This window comes from Pelmatolapia mariae, linkage group LG9, assembly GCF_036321145.2.
Source record: "Pelmatolapia mariae isolate MD_Pm_ZW linkage group LG9, Pm_UMD_F_2, whole genome shotgun sequence".
Classification (NCBI taxonomy): domain Eukaryota; kingdom Metazoa; phylum Chordata; class Actinopteri; order Cichliformes; family Cichlidae; genus Pelmatolapia; species Pelmatolapia mariae.
The window spans coordinates 14,545,001-14,569,585 of record NC_086235.1 but is presented as its reverse complement, the minus strand read 5'-3'; the positions used below and the strand labels follow the sequence as shown (position 1 = coordinate 14,569,585).

General features: G+C 38.4%; 1 protein-coding gene across 1 annotated transcript in view; it reads right to left on the bottom strand.

The window, feature by feature from the left end:
• LOC134634661 (cadherin-7-like) overlaps positions 1-24,585 on the bottom strand; it is a 109,624-nt gene that overhangs the window by 51,821 nt on the left and 33,218 nt on the right. The window contains exons 3-4 of the mRNA XM_063483980.1: positions 15,404-15,698; positions 7,203-7,322 (exon numbers count right to left, since the gene is read on the bottom strand). Of these exons, the coding sequence (XP_063340050.1) occupies positions 7,203-7,322; positions 15,404-15,698 (415 nt within the window). The remainder of the gene's footprint in view (positions 1-7,202; positions 7,323-15,403; positions 15,699-24,585) is intronic.

Sequence of the window (24,585 nt, the reverse complement as noted above, 5' to 3'; positions counted from 1 at the left end):
AATATGCAGAAGAGCATCTCTGAATGCACAAAACATTAAGCTTCTCAGCCGACTGGCTTCAGCAGCAGAAGACCACACCAGGTGCCACACTTGTAACATAATGACATGAAACTGAGGGTACAATTTGCACAAGCTCACCAACATTGTGGGGTCAAAATTTGCTGTAAATAACACGTGGATTCAAAACATGGATTCATCTTGCTTTTTATTGCAGTTGCAGTGGTGGCTATCTAATTGTGTGGGGGATATTTTCTGGGCACACACCTTAGTATGTATTTTTTGAATGCCGTAGCCTACCTCTGTATAATTGCTGACCATGTCAATCTCTTTAAGACCCAAGCGTACCCACCTTGTGTGCTATCCTACTGCTTCCAGTAGAGGAACACACCATGAGACAAAGCTCAAATCATCTCAAACTGGTTTTTCCAAACATGACAGTGATTTCACAGTATTCAGATGGCCTCCACGGTCACTAGATGTCAATAACATGAAGCATTAAGGGAGTTCTGAAGGCAAAAGGGGTCTAACACACCCTTCCGTCAAAGTGTACCTAAAGTGATTGGCAAGTGTAAAAACATGAATGGGAAATGTACTGGTTCTTATACAGTGCTTTTCTACCCTACTTGAGCACTCAAAGCACTTTATACAACATGTCTCATTCAACCATTCACACCCATTCATACACACTCATACAAGCACTTTTTGATACTTTTCTGTCCACTGAGATAAATGCACCGAAAGCAACTCAGGTTCACTGTCTTGCTCAAGGGTACTCTGGGGTGCAGACTGAAGCAACCAGGGATCAAAACACTAACCTTGTCATTCCTAGATGACCTGCTCCTAGGCTCCTCTTCTATTCACACTGCTTTTATTCACTGTGGTGCTGGCTTCTCAATAAAGTATGCAGATTTACATAACCTTAATTCTACTGACTGGGGTACCTACAGACTATAAGGGAATACTTTTTCTCACAGGTAGTTTATTCTGTTATTCCAATTTTTCATGACTTTTTAAATTAACTTCAACTAATGCTACTTTTTTACTCTACCTAATACCTTGGGATCCCTCAGAACTCTAAAATATTGATGTTCAGAGGGAGCTAGGGACCCACCAAGTGTTAAACACTATCGTGTGCTTATGTCTATGATACGTGGTGATAAAACTAATGATGCTGTAAGCGAAAAATAGGTCAACATGTTGCTATAATTGTTTCTTGCGCTAGTTCTAACTTCAGATCCACAGGAATCCCATTCTGGAGTCCTTATATGTTAAATATGTTGTTAGTGAGCTTTAAATATGGACTTATCTTTGGTTAACATCAGAGTCAACTGTAGAGGATCACAGTCCACAGGTTTTTATAACCCAATAAGGCTTCTGAAATATCAACCTTGTGTTTTAAAGAATCCACTTACCTTAAAGAAAATCATCAGCCAAGGCTGTGAAAGTATGGGATCTGGTCACTGAGCTTAGATTAAAAAAGGGGGAAAATAAACATGATATGGGAATAATGAGGGCTTTATGGGGCAGACGCACTGTCTGAACATCACTTGTGTGCTCTCACTTTAATTGGCATAGGCCTCACGAAGTCTCATTCAAGAGTCATTGATGTGTACAAGTATTCTTGCGAACTTTGTCAAAGATCGTTGAACAGCCACAGGCAAAGTGGTCAAATTTTCATCAGTTCTGTGCCAGCTTTAAATATTTCTGCAGGGCAGTACATGATAAATCAATCTACTTTTCACAAGTTCTTTACGAACAAGAAGTCAGACAAGTCACTTTATGTAAAACATATTTTTTTTGACGGATAAGAGCAATCGAGGAGATAAATGCAGAAATTTATGCAGCGATAAATCAAAGGGAACCCACAAATGCACACAATAAATACAACGTGGTAAATAGCTTGTAGAGTTTTGAAAGCTGATGACACAGCAGGATTGTTTTTTACAGTAAACAAGCTGAGCATTTTTTAGCAGCATGAATTTTTATTTCCCCAAGATAGTTCTTCTTGAAAGGTAGCTAAATGAAGATGAAGATGAAGGTAGTCAACTGAGCACTTCCTAATATTTCTCTCAATTACAGTTGTGTGTTTTGTACTCTTTCAAGGAGGAAGATGGGGGGGGGGCAAGAAAGTGTAATAAACCAACAGAGACTTCTAGACACCAACAATGCTGCTATGAAAGAGTGCAGGATTTCCCCCTTGACACACAGGTTACAGTTTTTTAAGTCATCTTTTTCCACTCTGCTGTTATTAAGGTTACCCCTGTCAAACAAGAGAACATGTCTTCATGCTTCCCTGCATCCAGTCCCACATGGAGTCACACCTCTCTGAGGGCCATCCACGCTATTCCATTCTGACACCAATATTGCATCTCATAACCATGAGATCCAATCACCTTCTGCGGGAATGAAAAGAGAGCCAAGTATAATCAGTCGTGGTCAGACAGAGATGGGCAGCAGAAAGGCAAGGTGCTGGCGGGGGCCCAAGGGCTGTATCTGGCTGCACATTGTGGTGTATGTGCTTATGTGTGTGTATGCTTGTTTGACAGCTTAATAAACCAGCCATTGTCCTTTAGAAAGAGTACCAACCTGGGATTTATCTGTGTGCTCTCTGTTCTTTAAGTTTTATGCTTAAAGCTGCAATAAGCAACTTTTCATGCTTAAACCTAAGAATCACTTGGCAGGTACTTGTGAATATAGCTTTCTTCTTTATTTATGTTTTCCTAACAGCAGTTTGGAGTTCAGAGTCAGACAACTTCACAGTTCAGATGTTTTTAGTGAAAAAGCTTTAAAAACCTGCAATACGAATACACACAGAAAGCCAGTGTCAGCAAGAAGCTGAGCAACACTGGCATTAGCCTTGGCATTTTTGTCAGGAGTTAGAGGACATAAAACAGAAGTAAATCACAGATGAATACTGGACTTAAATTGACCATTAATATGAAAATAATTATAAATTAAGCTAGGACAATTACTCTGCTCGAGAGACCACAGCTACTGATTGTCTGGGGGATTTATTAGCTACAGGTTTTATGCATAAAAGTTGTTAAACAATATTTATGTAACTCATGTGTTTCAATTGTTGATTTAAAATGTTACAGAGTTAAGGATCACTTGGTCCACAGGCAGGTTTATTGTTTCTAGTAAGCGTGTTTTAAGTTTTTTGCTAGCCAAAATTAGCATACCATTCAATATTACAATCATTTAAAGATGCAGCATGCTAACAAAGCTAGCTAGACAAGGTTTTATTATAACATCTGGCTTAAAATTTAAAAAAAAAAGTTGTGAAGACATATAGCTACATCAATCTTTTAAAAGTCTTAAATCAGATATAAAAGAAGGTAATTTTTACTGTAGGCTTTATGATTATTCAAGAAACAATAATCAGTGCTGCCAGTATGGTGTACCAGTGGTTAGTGCTGTTGCCTTGCAACTTCTATTTTAAAACTGTCAGCTGACTGAATTTGCATGTTGTCCCATGTTCTTGCACTTGTTCTCTTCATGTACCCTGACTTTCTCTTACAGTGCAAAGACCTGTACGTTAGGTTGATTGGTGATTATAAATCGGCTATAGATGTGAACTTAAGCATGCCCTCCCCCGTGACCCTAAATTCTGTAAGAACATGGAGAGATTGGCAATAATCAATATTCATTTTAGATTGATTTAACTTACATTTTTATTCTTATAGCTTTACATGCTTGTTTGAGCCAGAAATCGTAACTAAACTTATTTTTGGCAACGTGTCAATGAAACTGAATGAGACAATGAGGTTGTTGCAATTCATCAAAACATTTTTAATGTTGAGACTATACCTGAGGGATTACTTACACTGTGTTAACTACTTTAAAGTGCCTATTAAAATTGAAAGCTGTGCCGCTCACTACTAAATTTGAAATAATGCATTCAAAACACACAGCATATTCATTTATTTATGGATGCCACCAGTAAGGAACTAAGAAAATACTTAAATATATATTCAAGAAGTTCTTAAATAAACTCATCTAGAGGGAAGGTGATCACAGCATTTTAACACATTAATTAGCTCACAGAAGTTTTAGCTTCTAAGCAACATGAGAAAATCCACTTATAATCAAAGATTCGCAGCTTCAGAGTAGTCCCAGAGGAACTGCTGGAGCTTAGAGTATCAATGAGGGACTTTTTCTTTTTCCTTTTTTCATTTGGAGTGTATAAAACATGTAAATCTTCACCCGAAAACATGGTAACATGGAAATATTCTCTAATGAAAGCTTCAGCAGGAGGCTTCATTAGTTGAAGGTCTCCAGAAAGTGAAAAACAACATGGATATTCTGCGATACTGTGCAGGCTTCACAGCTAAATGTGCTGATGAATTTTGATGCACTCAACATATTTTCCTCCAAAGACATCACATCAATAATGCCAACACAGTGTGAAGTTATTTCCTTTTTTGCGATATGCATTCATTTTTTCTGGAGCGTTCCATTTTCTTCCGGTGGTTAGGTTTATTGAATGTTTACAGTGAACCTTACAGGTCACAGCGGAGTTTGTTTTGTTGAGCATCCCTCTTATTTCTGTGTCTGACCGAGTGTGAAAAATAAGTGACAGAAATCTCTGCATTGCAGTGACTTTCAGCAGTTCATGAATTAGAACTACATTCATAAAATTGTAGCATGTGTGTATGTGTTGCTCTTGAAGCAGAGGATGAGGCCTATATTACTGGATGGCCCATATTTTCCTGTTTTCTTGCAAGAGTGCTTTGCATGAAGTAGCTGAGCCTCGGCAGGGCAGTGGCTAATGAGCCAGCGATGAAGATGTACCGAGGGCTGCCACTGCACTTTCCCAGGATAAAATGCCCCACAAGTCACCATACTATCTCACATCTTATGGTTCAAGCTACTTTATCCATTTTCTCAGAATTTTTAAATGGTTTCTTTTTATTTTGAGTGCTGTTACTTTTATTATAACAAGTGGCAAAACTTGCAAACATGCATCTAGGTGCTAAAATCAGGTGTATATATCCTTCAACACTCATTTTCTTTATATAAATGAAAAGTGAAATTCAGGAGAAAAAACACACCGTTATACAACACACTCTGGGGTTTTAATGCTTCACATAACAGACAACTTGGAAAAGAACCAATTTTAAATTGTATCTTTAGGCACTTTGTTACCAGCAGCCTGTCGCAAAAACACATAATTTGTTCTCATTTCTCTAGTTGAATCTACAAAAAAATGCCTTGACGGGCTAAAAAATAGCATTTTTGCACCAACACGCTATTTCCAAAGAGCTATTAGCTGAAAACTTGGCTTATCTCGGCATGGTGTGAAATTCTCCTTAAACAATTTGCGCAAACTGGACTAGTGGAGTACCAAAAAAGTGGCAGACCTAAAAAACTATTTACAGCAGATACACAGTATAAACTGGATCTCATGTCCTTAGAAATTGGGAACAAAAAGAAGCAAAGACTTGAGAGATACATCTGACCCTTTGATTGATCCACCTACTTACTCTTCACTGGTCTCAGTGGAAAGGTGACTGTCAAGAACTGGACTGAAAATCAGTGGTAACGGGTCTTTGGAGTTATGAATTCTAATTTTTAGTTCACCTTTTTGTAAATATATACAGATCAGGTCAGGAGAGTGAGTGTACAACAGTCAGTGTCTATAGCCATCATAGTAGATGCTCTTTTATAGTTTGGGGCTGCAGTTCAGCCAGTGGTGTTAGGAGATCTTGCCAAAACTGATTAAATTATGAAGGCAGAAAGGTATCATCGGGTATGGTATTACATATAATACTATATTACTGTGACGTAATACCATCTGGAAAGCATTTAATCGACAACGGCTTCATTTTTCAGACTAGCAATGACAATATCAGCGCAGTAAACGCATACTGATAATGGAACACGATTAGTCATGGACTGGTCTCCCCAGAGCCTGGACGTCAACATTACTAAAGAAATATGAGATCATCTGTACAGAGAACTGAACAAAAGGCAGCCAACATTAAAAGAAGAGCTCTGAATGTCCTTCAAGAAGCCTGGAGCACTATTCCTGAAAACTACTTAAAGAAACTACAAGTAAACTAAAAGAGTGCAGACTGTGCTGAAGCTCATTAGAGTTGTATAAACTCTGTTTGTGCCATATTTGCACTTCAATAAACCCATTTACCACTTCTCTGGCAAAATATGAAACAAAATGAAGGGTGTCTCAACATTTAAGTATAGTAAAGTAAGTATAACAATAAAGTGCATACAGCATATATTAAGTGCTACCTGCCATCTCTCCACACATGTTCTCTGCCCCTGTTTACTAATAATTACAAATATGTCCTGAAAGTTTATTTAAAGGTTTTTCAATAAGCAAATCACCTTTAAAAGACACATTTGATGCTCTTGATCCTCATCAATTAGCTTTCAGTCAAATTTTCTTTAAAGAGAGACAGAGCTTTGGAAAAGCGAATGTTTCATGTGGGCAAAGTGGCCACTGTTTTGTGAAAATTACAAAAATAAGGAAGAACAAGTGCATCCGATTTCATGACAGAGTCATTGTGCTTTACGTAACACGGACTTTGAAAACTAAATTTAGATTTTAAAAGTACATTCATCAAGGAAAAACAAAAAAATGAGAAAGCAAAAAAACAACACAATAAATAAACAAAAACTCACTTGAGGGTAAGGCTTCATTAGCCACTACAGCATAACACACATGAACATCTGACCAAATCCAGGTTTTGACAAGGAAGAAGAATGCATTAACTAAAAAAAGACAACACATCTCTGATTTTACATCATTAATTCTGATTAGGTTTTTAAATTGTCAGTCTTGACTCTGACAGCGTTGTAGGAGTTCAAAGCCACATGAGTGAAGTATTATTGTTAGTACAGAATTATTCATGGATAAATAAATAAAAACTGGAGTTGAATATAAAAACACATTTGGTTATCAGGTTTGTGTGGTTGTTGTTTGCTCACATTTGACTGACAGTGGCTGAGCTGTGTAGGCAAACAGCTCACCAACTCTTCCCTCACTTTTGATATAAATGCAGTTAAAAACATGATGCATAGTGCATGACATTGCCTACAGAAATATGAAAACAGTTTCAACTTTGACAGATTATTTTATATATTAAGAGAAAAAGCTTCATTAAATGATGCACAGTAGCAATATCTGTAAAACAAATGCAAACCAGCAGGATGAATTCACGGATTTTATCTGTTCCTACCTGTCTTTGGCTCCACTGAGAAATACGGATGTCCATGTTCGATGCTGTAAACCACCCTGGCACTGTTCCCGTATGTTGGGTCATCTGCGTCTGTGGCTACCACTTGCACTACCATGGTTCCTGTGAGCAGACAGCCCTTCATTAGTTTCCAAGACAACATCAAGAAGCCAAGACAAACAGAGCTAAATGTGGAAACAGTCATCATATCAACAGCCCTGTGACCAACTCAGTTTGAAGGGAGTTGTGTGTGTGTGTGTGTGTGTGTGTGTGTGGGGGGGGGGGGGTAATGGTGGTGAGAGGGTCCTGATCTGACTGGCTCTTGCAAAACAACTGACACTCTTAATTATTTCCATAATTTGCAGGGATGCTGCAGCAAGATTAAAGTGTAACTCCAAGCCTGTAGAGATCATTTCAGTGCCATTTTTTTCTCAGTTTGCCTGGTGCAGATCAGTTAGCAGCATCTTTCCTGGTAACTTCAATCTGTTCTAATTCATCAGCCAAATGGGGTCTGCAACCCATCTGTGCATGTTAAAGAGGCACTTCACCCCATCAAAAAAGACAAAGCTAAATTACTATTCACATCATCCCACAGCAATCCAAAAACTCCAACTTTTTTTTTTTTTTTTGCTTTAGAAAGGAGTTTAAAGTCGTCCTGCAGCAATGTCATTGGAAGACACTGTACCTCTCTGTGGTACTAATTAGGATTCAATGACACCTAGTACATTAAAGAATTTTACAACAATTTCTGGAGGATTTATGTCAAATTCCTATGCTCCATTCAAGACTGGTTGTGGACATAATGGACATGAAGTTGTTCTTAATATACTACTTTGCAGTCTGCCTAGAGGACACATGCGATAGGTGACCTTGTTGCATGGTGGCTATCGCTATGTCAGTGCTGCAATTTCATGACTGAGATTTAAAGCTCTGACATACAGTGAAATACAGAGAGATTAACCTGTAGCTGACAGGCTCAATCAGCATTATGTGAACCTGTTTGGCTAAGACTCGAATGTTGAGTAACAGATGCTTGTTTATCTGTAAATCCCCAGGTTTGAGCAAAGCAATTGCCAGAAGTTATACAAAAAATAAGTTACACTTCTTATTTGAAATATGACTGACTTTGTACATCTGTGCTTAGGCCTACATGCTGCAGCATGCATATGCAATATGTGATTATGCTCCTGCACAATAACCCCTCAATTTATTCACAGTCATGTACAATATTTACGAGTTTTCTTGTTATTTTTTTGTTGTTGTGAATCCTATTGCATTCACTTTGTGTAAAAACTGTGGCTAAGGTTTGATATGGGTAGAGAATCTTAACTCGGCGTGTTATAAAAGTTGCATTTTCTGACTGTGATTCTAAAAAAAACAACAAACAACCTTACATTATCCAGCAGAGTTTTGCAGATAAAGTTATAAACACCCAGACACAAAGCCTCACTTTCTAACAGAGCCCAGAATTTGCCCTCCTCAAATCCCCAAACTTCCGTTCAGCCTACAAGAAGGACATTTGTTTTCAAACTCAACTGTGAACTCTGCTGACAACTGACAACTGTTGTTTCTGCGTGCAGTACAGTATTGTCCTCTCCCACACTTCCTCTAAGGCAAACGAGAAGACATCAGACACGACTCCTTGTGCACTTTTCTTTAAATGTGCCCACTGAACGAGGTTGATGTGACTTGAGCTGACAGCCGTGGCTCGGGAGGTAAAGCAGAAAAGCGTCTGAAGATTTCACAGAGAAAACATAATCAACGACAATCAGTGCCAATCAATTTCAATAGGTCATTCATTATGGTATAAATGAACCCTGTTGTTCCAACTGGGCTCATTAAATGGGCGCAGATTTTTTTTTTTTTTTCAGGCAAAGTCATTTTATGCTGAAAAATTGATATCCATTTGATAATGGAGAGGAAAAGGCATTTAATAAATTGTGAAATTACCAAAAACAACCTTTACGGTTCAGGCTATTTTTCGCTGTTAGACTGTACGTCAGTGTTGGTCTTAAAGCTGACGCCTACAGCAGTCTCACACTTGGCAGTGGTGAAATCATCAAGAATAGAAATTGTTAAAATAACCTTGAAAAAACACCATTCTCCACAAGTGTAGCTTTTTTCAGTTTGTCACATGAATAGCTAGTTGATGCTTGAATATTTCACTTTAATGGCTAGCTGAACATATCTGGCAAAGCCTGTATTGTAGCAAACAGAAAGTGCTGTCTTACAAGTTGGTGATATTTTACTTTGAAGCAAACATCCTAATAAAAATCTCACTTTCTAACATGAGATGTATTTTACAGGCTTTTACAGAATGAAGTGATCACGGAAATTGAAGATTAGAGTCCCCCATTCTGGCCATAAAGCTGAATTAACAGGCTCTGGCCCTGGATGTGAACAATATAACAGTAAAAAAAAAAAAGCTTGGTGAAGCTGGAGAAGTTATCACCAGGCTGGTTGTAGAAGGACACCTAGATTATATCATCACCTCTTAGTCATGACAGGTTATATTACAGGTAGTTTAAAACACCAAGGTCAAAGGATGACTGTATGAAAGAGAACTCAGGCAACGTCTGAATCTTTATTACAGGACGATAGTTAAAAACACTTCACAGAGGGAGTGGTGGACGACGCCGTAAATTAACTTTCAATATGTACTCGCATGGAGCGCTTTTAAAGTTTCCTCTTTTTTTTCAGATGTTTTCTACAGCTTGTTTGCCCTGCGAGTCCACCAACCATCCTGTTCTAACAATAACGTCAGTATGAAAGGTAATATCATCTGGGTGAGCTGGATGTCAGAGAGAAGGAGAAAAAAAACTGATGAACACCCTGAAAATTTTAACAGATTCTTTCAGCTCCACCAGGCTGTCGTCTGCTACTCAATTTCCCCTGTCAGTGTCCTTTCAATATTTGTCCATCTTCATCGACGTGATGGATCAGATCTTCACCCTTGTTATTTATCCCCTGCAGCTGTGTACAAAACAAGTTTCCTAATCAATTCCGTATTCTTGGTGAGCAACTGTCATCTGCCAGTAATGAAAATAAATGCGGCGTGCTTAATCTGGAGCGGAGACCAATATTCTTCAGACACTTGCATGTACAGGTTGCAAGCAACTGTCAAGTGCAATATCCACTTTCCGATTGCACGCACACAATGCAAAGGTTTGACAGTGACCCAAAACGTGTGTTGGAACTTTTGCATTAGTACAAATGAAGGACCGTCTTAGGAATATAAATATACTTTTATTTAACTCGAAAAGGTGAAGAAAAACCATCAGAACCAATTCTGCGATGTGGAAGTACATACAGGATATTAGAAGAATCAATATTAAAATGTTTCATTAAAGCCCAGTCGTTTTGCAATGCCTCCATGAGTACTCAAAGCTGCCGCAGTTGATTAAGTTGATTGTATTCATGCACATTCACACCTGCTCCCCACTGTTTCAGATGAGCAGGGATTATTGATTAGAGTTCGGTTCACATTTATTCCTAACTACAAAAGCAAAAATGAGTTACAAGACTTTAAAAGAAAGTTACCGAGCGCCTGCTGATTTCTATGCATGTTTTAACATTGTTAGGAAGCAAATACATTCCCTACATTCCCTCTACAGCTGTACTACCATAATATCGACCATATTTTCATTGTGTCCAGTTTTCATCACTGTTTTTATTATATTTTACGAGACTGTGTTATATTCAGAGGTGTTTCTAATATTTTGCCTGCCTAATATGTGTTGCTGGAGAGAACAAAAAAAATAATGTGATACACTTCTCAGTTAAATAATTAACATAGTGTCAAATTTACACATTGTCACTGTCAACTAAAAGTGAACATTAAGAGCTTTGTAAAAACAGTTATTATGACAGATATGCTGCATTGTAGTTAACAAAGATTAAGCGTGTGTACCTCTGTGAATCTTTTTACCACACAATTAAACACTTCCACTTGCAGTGACAAAAAAAAGAAAGAAAAAAATCAACTTTCCCTAAACCGCAGCACCTTTCTCATTTCAAAAATTAAAATGACTATTCCATCCTTGATCTCTGCTCTCGTGAATTCGACAGGAACTGTGACAGCTGGATATAGGACTGGTGAGTAGTAAATTCAAGAGCTGTGGCCTTGGGGTGACATTACATTCTCTATGCTTGTAATGAGCCCTCAAACGGCTCCTTTGGCCTTTCGCTGTGCAGCGGGAGAGAGCCAGGCCTCACGATTGTCACACCTCCAACTGTCCTCAAGCTCTCTTGTCTTTTATTTGACATCCCAGCCATGATTAAGACAAAAGCCCTGAGAGATCCTCAGGCCACAGGGTCACACTGTGCATGGACGAGCACTGCTTCTAATTACTTTAATTAATTAAATTCATGATTTCCTCTAAATTGAACCCATTCATCAGCGGTGCAAAGCTGTGACCATTAATGATTTAAAGACATCTATAAAGGAATTATTGAAGACAAGAGGTGCTTCGCCCTTTCCCGTTCTTTACTGCATTGATAATTGCTTTGAGCAGATATTTACAAAAGGGAGGCAAAGCATTATTCTCCTGTTGTTCTCGCAACTCGTGATGAAGACCTTCACGGGAACTGGCAGAGTAAATAAAGTGCTCGGGTGGAACGTGCAGCTCACCGATTCTGGTGTGAATACATCCTTCTAGTAAGTTGCTGTTATCACCGGTTGGACACGAGACTCAAAGCCCTCATACTCTAATCCTCTGGTTCCTTAAGCCTGAGCTCTGTACCCCCCATTGACAGTCAGCTGTGTAATCCTTCGGAGATCTCTGTGCCTGTGCTGTAAGCAAAGCAGAGCCTCCCTTGGAACGGCTCCCGGTGCCACTGTATGCCTCCTGAAATTTCCATTTTGACTTTGAACACTCTGGAAATAGCCTTTGTTTTTTTTTCTAATTTACATTTGCATGGCAACAAGCATGTTTGGAGCACTGAGGTGATCCTAACCTCCAATGAGTTTGCTCAGCTGTCTATGTACTGCTCGAGGTAAAAACTATAAAAATCTCCATCACATATCAATCACATACAGCAAAGCACATGTGAAAGGGTTCTCGAACCAAGTGATCAATCCACAAAGTGCTATCACCAGAGCTCCCCACAGCTCCATGTTCCTGTTTAGCTTCTTTCAGCTCATTATTTTGCTTATCTGGCCTACAAGCTTACTGCTGTGCTTCATTCTCAGAGTTTTCATTGCATAATTTGTACATTGTGGACTTCCAAAAAGAGAAAAAAAGAAAAGAAAACACTCTAAAAACTACTGTGCACAAATGCTAGCACAAGCTGATAACAGACATAAAGCAGTACAGCAGTGTATAAGTATCCAGTCATATCAGCATAAAAAGTGCCCCTGAGTGGCCAAAAGCACAACTCATTGCAGATTTAACGAACCATCTAACCCCATGTTTTAACTGAAACGTGCCCTCTACATATTAAAAAACAATGCATTCAAACCCAGAGCTTTCTCGCCCACCTGCCTGCAGTTACAGCTTGCACAATAACACTCCTACTTACAGCCTTGACAGCGTTTCAGTGATGCTACCCAGTGTGTGATGCTCACTCTTTTTAATTGCGTACAGAATTTCCTCAATGTTCTCTGGAAAAAAAGGTCACAAACCGCCACTCCATATTGCCCATTTGGTAGCAATGACACTAAAATGGGTTTATGGTGTTTTATTGCAAATTTTGCATTTAATTTACTGAATGAAAAAAGTGGATAGTCTTTGGCCAAGACATTCTCAAGCAGTTACAGGTTGTGTAGATTGTGTAATTAATTTGACATAAAATGACTTTTTACACTTTAGGCATAAATTATGTCAAACTTTGCGTTTGTAATTTTTAATCAACTGAAAAGCTCAGGTCACCTTTTCAGTCTTCTGACACCCAGGTTCATTTCTGTCTCCATCCCAGCACTCACAGCTCACTTGTGATTAGACCACAGCTCCCAGCATGCCTTGGAGTGCCTTGGGAACCCCTAGGTGGAGCTGGAGGAAGTTAAGGGTGACTGTGCTGCTAAGCATGGCGTGTTGCCACAGTGAATTGCCAAAGTAATGGCTGGGCAGAAATGTATTCATCAGGATCAGATGTTTTTCAGAGAAATTTTCTGCAGGAAGGTACTGGGAGGTACTGGCTGCAATGAACTCTGAGTCCAATTTGTGGAAAAAATGCCTATGGCCTTCAAGCCTGATTCAGACCTTAAGTTTGCCTGAGTTAGTTTTCAAACATGAGTCACTCATCAACATTTCTAAGCCTAGAGGTCTGTTTTGGCATATATGAATATGTGACTATCTGAAATAAAACAAGCCCTAAAAATATCCTAAATCATAAATATCCTGAATATTAATTTTATTTATTGTTATTTATTTTATAATTTTTTTAAATTTTAGGTCAGTATAAACCAGACATGCTCTAGACATTAGATAATTTATATGGGGGTCACTTTTTCTTACTGCATTCCTCATACACCTGCTAAGATGAATGGCCTCAGGATGTTGTTGCCACTCATTTGCATTTACTTGCATTTTGAACCTGAGCAGGACCTGTCTGAAACCTTGAAGGAAATCTTGACCACACAGCTTACAGACAGGGGCTGATATGATAGCGCCCTCAAGGAATGTTTTTTAAACAGATAAAAGGAATACCTGTTGCAATAAATGCTAATGTGATCAATAGAATATCAATTGCTGAGTCTTTAGGAGAGGTATTATTGTGCAGTATAATGTTTTTACCTGTGCTTGCTTTAGATATAGCAATGCTGGTCTGTTAATCTGCAGACTACTGTAGTTGGTCAGCTGTTCTGTAGAAGCACACTTTTTTTCAGATATCCTGTGGGGGTTACAGGAATTCTGTGGTATTCCCATGAGATTCAAGGGAGTCAATTCTCAATTACTATTCGACTTGTAAATGTACAGGACTGGAAAAAAGTCAGCACTGAAGAAGAAAAAGGTAATGGATCGGGAGTGGGGAGGGGGCTTGATAGTATGTGCAGCCTTTTTCTAGCTTTTAAAATCTTGTGCTTCTAGCATCACTAGTTAGTTGTATTTCAATAAAACCTGATCAAGACATTCCTAAATCCCAGAAGGATCGGTGATATCAGCAGTGGTTACTCTCTGATGCATCACAAATCAGTAAAAATTGTCTTAATGTGCAACACAGATTAGTACAGAGATCCTTGGTTCCCAGAAGATTTATGCTGATGGATTGATGAGTTTTTTCATTTTTGGTTTTAATCAAAAAGTTTTCACTGATTAATTAACATGATATCATGACTGTCAGGTTCTACATATAACCGTTTGTGATGACTTTTTCTCTTGTGCAATGAACAAGTTCAAATTTTGTTTATGCTAAAACCTGCTGGTATTAGCTATACATGACAGCTATGGAATATATAAAAATAAAGGCAAGCTTTACTGAGTGGCCTAAGAGAAATGGTTTTAGTTTCTTAATCTTTGTGCATCATCCTGCTTTTTGAAGCTTTAAAAAATGAACAGCGAGGCATCCATGACCTTTTTCGTCAGGATCACAGCAGAAAAGGAGAAAGAAGCCAACAGACCTGTGCGCTCTGGCCAAGGTATTCCCAAATCAAGGTAATTTAACCTGGATCTCATTTGATGTGGAGCCCATGAACAAGAAGGGCTTCATACTGGTTAAATTATATTCAGTATGATCAGTATGTAGTCAGTCTTACAAACTGAACATGCTGGACTCAAATTAATATTGCACACGTTCCAAATCCCCCCCTCCACCCACCCCTCACGACCTAAACACTGGGAGAGATGAAGACGAATTCAGTGAGGTGGAAAATTATCAAAGGCAGATGTTGGAGCAAGGACAAGTCAAAGAGAAAGCAAGAGTAAGAGAGAGAGACTTGAAGAGTGTGCGGAGAGGGGGGAAAATGACTTGTTTGGTTATGGTAGTGCAGGGACGAATAATAGTTCATCCAATATACAGGTTTTTCTTTTCCACATGATGTGAATTTTTCATAGACTCCACACAGGTGTACAGATAATTAGCTCTTGTGGGTCTTCATGGAGAACCAAAACTATCACACTGTTCACAAAGAAAAGCACTGTGTACTGAATTAATAGGTGACCACTTTTAACTTACTTTACAATTCTTACTTACAATGTTATATCACTTTTAACATGTTGGTTATTAACCTTCAATCGATTATGTGTAAAAGAACTAGAGTAACTTACCTAAGGGTGACATCTCTGGTACTCCTGCCAGATACGGTCCATCAGGAAATTTGGGCTCATTGTCATTGATGTCCTGGACTTTGACCACAAATTCAGATTTGGGTTCCACTGGCAAATTGGTGAGTCGGTCTACAGCTTGAGCTTGAAGGGTGTAGTAAGCCTGAGCCTCTCGGTCAAGCCGCTTTGTGGCATGGATGTCTCCCGTGTTCTCATCAATGGTGAAGATGGAGGTGGCACCCTCACCAGAGAGCACGTACTTCACCTTGCCATCTCCTTTGTCCACATCTGAGTGTAGCTGTCGAAAGGAAAAAGAACCGGAGTTTAAATGCAGCCATAGCAGACTGTAAACATTTGAGTGTTGATCCCGGACTTAAGAATGGTTTAAATGATACATAAAATCTTATATTAGCACGTATTAAATAATTATTAAACAAGTGAGGATGATGTTTCATTCTCCATTTTTAGCAAGATAATGCGAGTATTTTATTTCCCTAAAAAAGAAACATTCTTCTTTTAAGCTTTTCTGAAACTCCCTTGTTCTTGTGCCCTTTTACAAATGTCCCATTCCCCTTTCCATAGTTTCAAATGCAAACCACCTCCAGTAAATAGCAGTTAATAGCAGCAGGAGACGCATTTGATCAAAGGGCAGCTAACACAGACAGTGATACAGTATTGCTTCTAATGTTCTCTTCGTTTGATCCTTTAAAGAGTAAAAATAGCCAGAATCACAACACAGCCACCGTCTTTAACCCTTTGTGCGAAGAGATTTTGTCAGATTACATCATAGCTTTAAAATCATCATTGTTCCAGTGCAGACTGACAGCTTGAAAAGTGGCTTGCAAGTTAATTGGTGGTTAACATGTAGTTAATGTGCAGCATGTCAATCACAATTTCATACTCATTACATTGTTTGGCACCAGGAACAGAAAAAGTGGAAATGTAGATAGCTGTTTTTTAATTTCGTTTTTTTATTTATTTATTTAAATACAGCTGTGCAGTGAACACAGATAATAGGAGAGAACCAAACAGAGCTTAGGTTGCACTGAAGTCCAAACAGCGACATGAAAGCACAGTAAATCACTCCCAGTTATTTAATGGTTTTAAATCAGTCTAAACATTCGTCTGTTTGCCTCTGGTCACTGCTTTTATTATCACATAAATCTGGACTTACTATCAAAGTTAATGATAACTTTAGCCACACAACATACAAATACTAATGATTTTCCTGTAGATTTGATAACGCTGCCTTTAAATCCTAAAACAAATCTACTGGGTTTTCAGTTCCTCGGATGCTGCAAGTGCATGGAAACTCTTGTTTTTGTCCTTGTAGCCAACAACAGAACATATAGCTTGCTTTGCTTGTGGCCGAGACATAAATATATACTGTGTACATTTATAGACACGTCTGGGATTCTTAATTATGTTCAAAGAAAATTAAAAAGCAGAAATCACATAATATGCTCCTCTATTAGACTTTACAAACAACAAATACAGCTATAAAATGTCTTTAAAACATTCAGTATTTAAAGCGTACAAATATTCACTGTCATGTTGTTACAAATATGTACAAACAGCGCAAGCAAACACATCATGTTTATTGGATAAACATTCAAATCAGATCAAAAGATCAAAACATGCACCATTTATGCATGAATTATGGTACCAAATCCCACCATGATTTGCATTCTGCTGCAAATAATGGAACGAAATGAAACACTGCCTTTTACTGTAATGACAGTGTGACTTCCTAACTAATGTAATGGTCATTACAAACAAAACTAGCAATTTTCCATTAAAACCCCAGCAATAACAAGCTCATCTGACATCAAAAATGTACTACAGTGGTTACAAAATGTGTTCATTGAATGTGTGTTGAATCAATAAAACAACAATGATGCACCAAATGGATTTGTGTTTTTCACACATTTTCTGACCAAAAATCTGTCATTAGGGCTGAGAGGAATGGCTCCACTGGAAACATTAATCATCTCTTTTTTTTTTTTTGCCAAAGACATATACAAAACTCTCTAAACGGGGTTCACAAAACTGCACGGGGAATTGTGACGCTCCAATCGAATCCCTTTTTCTGTATGTCAGGTGAAGATATGCCAGAATTCCAGTGCTCAAATAACAGCCTATTAAAGTTATATGGAGTGAAATTAGGACTCAGGGTTTCCATTATGTGCTTCTTTCTATCTTTTTTTTTTCCTTTTTGAAATAAAACAAAGACAGATGATTTTATAGACGTGAATGTTCTAACTGGAGTTGGTGACGAGACATCTGGATGTTCAACCTTAGATGACGTTTGTAGGTTCCTCTTGTTGCCATTTAAAGCATACAAAGTGTGGCTTTAAGTTTATCCACTAGCAAAAAGGATTTGACAGGATTATGTCTTCTGAGGATAAATAGCAAGAGCTGAGGTCATGTACCAAGAGTCGTGCTGTCAGATCCGTCCTGTTTAATGATCATATAAACCATCCGTCTTTAAATCTAGTCGTGCACCAAATAACATTGAGGACGATACTTTTAAATCAAACCGTTGTTCACCTCACAGCATGTGGGCTAAAAGAAAGTTTGATTGGTGGAGTAGCTAGAATGGGTATTAATAGGACTTGTTGTGATGTTGCATAGACAGAAATACTGTACACCTTTACAGAGAAGATAGACAAACTACATGTTTTATCAAGGTACCTTTGTAGTTGCCGCGGCAACATTCTGCTTATGACAGCGTTTTAATCTCCGAAGAGCAAGTTGAGGCTTTAAAGATGACTTAAAGACCCTTTCTCAAAGTACAACTCCAACAAAATATTCCTTAAACACTTCTGGAGAAAGAAATTCAAATTATCAGGACAAGTAACCAGTCCTGAATAATCCTGTTTGAAGTTAGAGCTGCGTGATGGACATCCACTCCACATCCACACAGCACTGATGTGTATCTTAGGGGAAGGCAGTAGTTAGTTGGAATTTAGTAACGGGCAGACTGACCCTTTTTTTTTGCTATAAGTATTTAGCACAGTGGATATTTCTGCCTTTACTTCATCATCTTAGACATGACAGAACATCTGATTCTTGATATTCAGTGTTTAAAAGTGTATACGAAAAAGTTGTGGCAGTAATGAATGCACTTCAAGACTCAACCTAAATCCTGAGAACAATAATATCAGATAAGTCTGGGTTTTGTCTGTCTTTGTTTTTGTTCCAGCTTCCTTCCTCTGCAAAAGACTGGAGACAAACAGCTTCTGAAAAGTATTAGGTACACACTGGCAATGATTGCAAGGTAAACTTCGCCAAGGTAAATGGCTGCTTTAGTCAGCGAGTACTGCACTTATATAAAATCGAAGGACTCAAGCTTTGAAAACACAAGCGCTCTTAATGTAGCTGTCCTGTATATTTCATTAATTTCTCTGGCCTTTGAAATGCTCACTTCATTTAAACTCCACACCCTAATTTGTAGCATATGATCAGACAACCTTGATGGTATTTCTATAAGATCAGATTTACTTTTAGAGCTACAGGATATATCAGAAAAGTGTGTTTCTTGATACTGTAGACTTGGTTTTCTTGGAAGAAGTAAACTTTGGATTCTTACAGCCAGAGCCAAAGCCGTATTGAAATGACAGAATATCAAAAGTCATGCTCAAAATTGTGACATGAGATAGAACAGCTGTTCACTTGACTTCTTGGCAATATACCACATCATCACGTTTTACTGTGCTGACCTTCTCCTTCTACAGTTAGGTCTAGAAGTATATGGACAGTGAAATTTTGCTTCTGTACACTGGCAGAGTGCTTTTAAATCAAGCAACTGAGATGTGATTGAAGTGCAGACTTGAATCTTTAATTTAAGGGAGTGAAAAAAAAGTATTTTATTAAGAGTTCACAGCAATTTTCACATCATTTTTTATACTGTCCTCCATTAGAGGCTCAAAATAATGTGAAGAAACTAACATAATTTTAAATACAAGGATTGTTTTTTGATATTTGGATGAAAATCATTTGCAGGCTGTCAACATCACTAAATGCTGGTTTCCTCCTGCCAGGTCTTTACTGCAGCCAACTTCAGCTGTTGCTTGCTTGCAGGTCTCTTTGGCTTCAGTTTTATCTTCAGGTACTGAAAAGCATGCTCTACTGGATTGAAGTCAAGTGAACGGGTCATTGAAGATTAAGCCATTTCTTTGGTTTAAGAAACTATTTGGTTGCTTTGGCAGGACACTTTGGATCATCATCCATGAACCATGAATCACTATGCAGTCATCCTGGAACTTTGGTCAGCAATCCCATAAATTCAAGTTGATTGGTTTCACTGGCAGACATACATTCCCAAGCCATAACAGTGGCTCCACCATGTCTGACAGATGATGTGGTATGCTCGAGATTCTAAACTCCTTCTTTCGTTTTCCATACTTTTCTCTTTCCATCATTCTAGAACAAGTTCATCTTGATTTGAAAAATGAGGCAGGCTTGTCAGTTAATTGTCCAATTACTTTTGAGCCTCGGAAAATGGCTGAATCTGTATAAAAATGGCTGTAATTCCTAAACAGTAAATGCGATACTTTTGTTGAACCCCTTAAATTAAAGCTGAAAGTCTGCACTTCAATCACATATTGATTGTTTGATTTAAAATCCACTGTGATGGGTACAGAGTAGAGGGTACACTGTGAATGTCTCATAAAGTCTACAGTACAACATCATCAGTGAGGAGACAAGATATAACAAAAAAAGGGGTCAATGGATGCAGTCAGGGTAGATGAACAGGTTAATGGGACTACAACAAACGCCTATCAGGGGTTCTTGTAAATGGAAGCTTTATACTACACCATCTGCTGTTAATGAAACCTGGAAATAAACATCTTATGTCAGGTAAAACTCTATCAAAGTAAATTTAAAATACTGTTTATATGTGCAAGAAAAAGACTATTCAGCATTATCTATTTCTATTTCAGTATCAATCAATTCCTAGAGACATATAGCAGGTTTCAGATTTGCTGTTCATGTCAGAACACTGGTATCCTTGTTGTCCAATTGGAAGTAAGACAGCTTTTGTCCTCGTTTTAAAGATAAAATTGAACTAAATCTTTAGCTTTACAGGTGCTTGTTGCAAATTCAGCAATGCCTCCAAAAATGTAGTGAACACTAATATAAATCTCACACAAAGTGGCTGTGCAAACTCCAAAGAGAAACTCCTTGCAGTGACTTTTGGTAGCAATGACCTGATCAACTTCTCCAAAAGCCACAAACCCCACTGCTCCTCCTCAATCTGAGATACGTCACGTGGAATCTCCTTGTCAGCATCCTTGTCAGACTGGTCTGTTTCCTCCAGGAGCCTGACCTTAAAGTGATACTGAAAATGCACATTCCCAATGACAGCCAGAAAACAGCTAGAGCACTTTGCATCCCTGAGGAAATTTTCTCCATGCTTAGCAAAATTCCCCTGCGGTGCTTCTTTACAAGTTTCATAAACTCCACCAGAGAAATGAGTAAGCTTCAAAAATAGTTTCCCGGCATATCTTTCTCTTAGATAACGTGACATGTAGGTTGAGGAATTCTTCCCTTGTGTGATCCCCAGCTGAGATCAGCAGCTAACTATCAATGATGAAAAAAGTCAGGGCAAAGGCCTGGCCTCTCCCTTCTAGAGCCGTCTGATGGTTCGACAGAACTTCTTTGATGCTACAAAACTTTTAATATCCTTACTGCACCTGACCCAGAGCTTAAGACCAGAAAAAGTACAGTTACTGTACTTTCCCCTGCAGCAACAGAGAAGAATGTTTTTCAGCACTTTAATATATATAGAGAGAGATATAAGCGTGTAGTTGAGGAGACTATAATGAAACTTTTCTTTCAATTTATCTGTAAATGTCAACATCTCATTATGGTATAAATAACAATGGTATTTCAGCACACAAGGGTAGAGAATGATTAGGTCAATATTATTTTGGTGGTGCTGACGGAGTATAAGCTTAAGAGAGGATATAACACCAAAGGTCTTTTATTAATGGAATCCATCAGCCTGCTGATGGATTCAGCACTGAGGCCATGATGATTGCAGTGGCTGTGTCCTCAGGTCTAAGCATGCATATGTCACCCCTCTTATGGAGCCTACTGTGTTTATTCACCATCTCCTGCTGTCAGGAACAAACCTAAGGTAAATTGTCAGTCTTGGGGAGAGTCAACATTTAATCTCGAGGAAGCCATCCGTAGCAGTTTGTTTCCGGTAAATGCCATGGACAAGAAGGACAAAGCAGACGGGCCACAAAGTATGCAAGCAGGGTCGGGGGTCAAACGCAGTATGTGGTCTTTTCAGTGCACTGTTTGGTTTGCTACATTTCCAGCTCTGCTTGCAAAAGAAGAACACAGAAGAGTCCCGCGTCTGGCTCCACACACTCAGTCCAAAACTGCAGACTACATAAAATATGTATTACTTTGGTGAGGTTTTTTAAAAGTACACCCAATCTAATACTTTTTCTCTATCATTAATCTAATCCATTTTGCTGCTAATTTTCAGGTGCTTTTTGAAGTTTCAACTCTTGTTCCTTTCACTCAGCACCATATTTGCTAAAATGTAAACTCCTGTTATTCTTTTCTTCGCTTCCCCCGAGGTGAGTGTAACACAGCATGCGGCACGGTGCTGCACGGCAGTGTAGCTCAAAGGCGCTCCCAGGGATTGTGAAGGAGGGGTGGGATCTGAACACGAACCCTTCTGAAATCATTGCTGACACTTATCATCACTTTGTATGCAGGCAGTTCTCCAGGGACCAGCCTGTTAGCTTTGTGTTTGCTTGTTTACCTTGTAGCGAGGGAGAAGGGTAAAAAGCATGAAAGAACCCATAACAACCCACTGATTCCTGCTTGTCCTTTTACTAAAACTACTGCACAACATTTTCAAATTATTCTAGCGTTTGAATTTTCATTTTCACCATTGAGTCAAACAAAAAAAATGCATGTCATGCTTGAATAGTGTTTAATCCTGTTGTCCCCCCCCCCCTCTGTTTTGCTTAGCTGTGTGCGATACGAAAAGAATACAAATATAAAGTCTCATAAAAGAAAATACAAATAAAAAGATGCATGTTTCAAGCTTTGGATGTTTTTTCAGAAGGTTTTTCTTCTATTCAGTGGACTGAACAACCTAAAATGGATATAAACATCAATACCTACAGGCAGCCTGTGAGCAATACTCAATCCTGTACACTAAAACAGCCTCAGCTGTTGCTCAAGAGCCCTTAATCAGGCATCACCCTCAAGATATTTCACAGAGCTGCTTGAAGATCAGGGCTCAACAGGTTGTCTTCTAGTAAGGTAGTACAGTATCTCAAAAGAAAGAAAAATATGAAACACTGAAAACAGTGCACTCTGACATTGTTTCCTGTTGAGAAACTGATGGTGCACAGGAAGCCTTAACCCACTATAAATCATATTCTATATAATAGCATACTTACAAACAGGAATTGCCATTAAATTAGCATTATGTCTGGGCACTAAACACATGCTATATGTGAAACTAACAGGAGCTCAGAGTCATTAATGAAAGTATATGTGAAGCTCAAATAAAATAAGTACACAGACAGGACAAAGGGCCTTTCTGGGAGGGAAAAAAGCTAAAAATGTAGACAGAGGCTTCAGTGTAGCTGTCACTGACATCAGCTCTCGACATGCTTGGCTTTTCATCTATTCACTCGGCCATGTTCTGGTGAGTAGCCATGGTGCTGTGCTTTGAGAGAGGCTCAGTAGCTCAGCCTCCCTTCTTTCATTTCAAGTTGCGAGGTGGGGAATTAGCGATCACCATGGAGAGACTGTTAGCTATCACACAGTGGTGTACAGATGCATGGGATCTGCACCCCTGAAGTTGTTTCCTTATTGTGCTTAAGTATAATAAATGATGTCTTCACATTATTGTAAGTTTAACACATTTCCATTATTAACATAATTTCTGATTAGTTTGGTTTATTCTTTTAGCGCTGTTTTCAAGTTTTTTAGTGTTTTATTTGATTTTGCCAAGCTGAAAGGCTCTTGGAAAGCATATAATACATGTCATATCTTATCATGTGCATAGACCGTATTTGTGTGGGTGTAGTCGTGCAAAGAAATGTAGCTTTTTTTAAATTTGTCTCTTTTCATTATTAGAAAATTGTTCATAAATCAGCAAAAAAAAATCGATGACTAAAAACCTAAGATAAAATCTGACAGTAACATGTGTTCTGTATGACTCACCACTCAAGATAAATGCCTTGACTTTTTATCAAAATTCTCACTTTTTTATGATTCTGAGAAAAAAACCCTCCAAATGCTGAGATTAAAGTCAAAATGTTGACTTTTTTAAATCTTAGAATTCTCTGTTTTTCAAATTCTGAGAAAAAAGTACGTTAAAAGTCATAACTCTAATCCTATTCGGTAATGACTCGACTCTAAAATAAAGTCTGAATTCTTTTCAGGAAGAATATTAGAAAAACTGTCATTTTATGCTGAGGTAATGAGAGCATTTGTTGAAATATACCTGCGTACTCAGACAGAATGCCATGCAGCTTTCGTAGTTGGATCAGTTTTGGATTCATGGAAGAAGTAAGCTTGAATTTCTTTCTCTTTTGTACACTCATGTCTCGCTAGTTACAACACAGCTAGCATAAAGGTGGTCTATTGGTTGTTTGTAGTAAATACATAGTGGCGTCACAATCAGATACAATTTATAAGAAGGGCAAAAGGCAAAAATATTTCCTTCACTTTCTGTCTGAACACACTTTTAAGATGGTTGAGTTGCCAGCTGTGTAAGAGATAAAAGCAGTTGCACTGTCAGTTGAGGGGAAAAGCTGAAGTGTGTATGTTGGCAGTGGCAGCAGTTGAAATATAAGCTGAAGTAAGTGAAGTGTCAGTTTATTTTCTGTGGAAAAAAACCTAATACACGTTTTTATAATTTAGGAGAATATCTCTTTTTTTCATTCATTCTATTTTCAAATAAACTGATTCAAAATGGTACAAGAATGCTGTTTAATAGACTTCAGTCTGTACAAACAGATGCATGTGATGGCTTGACAGCAGGTACAAAGCAAGTGCAGACAGCTCTTTTAGAGGATAAATATAAAAAAGCTGAGAAGCAGCTTTCAGCAGGGATACGGCAGGATTCGCTGCTTTCTCTCAGATGTGGCGATTGTTCTCATAAGAGAATCGGCTTTCAGTCAAAGTCAGAAAAATGA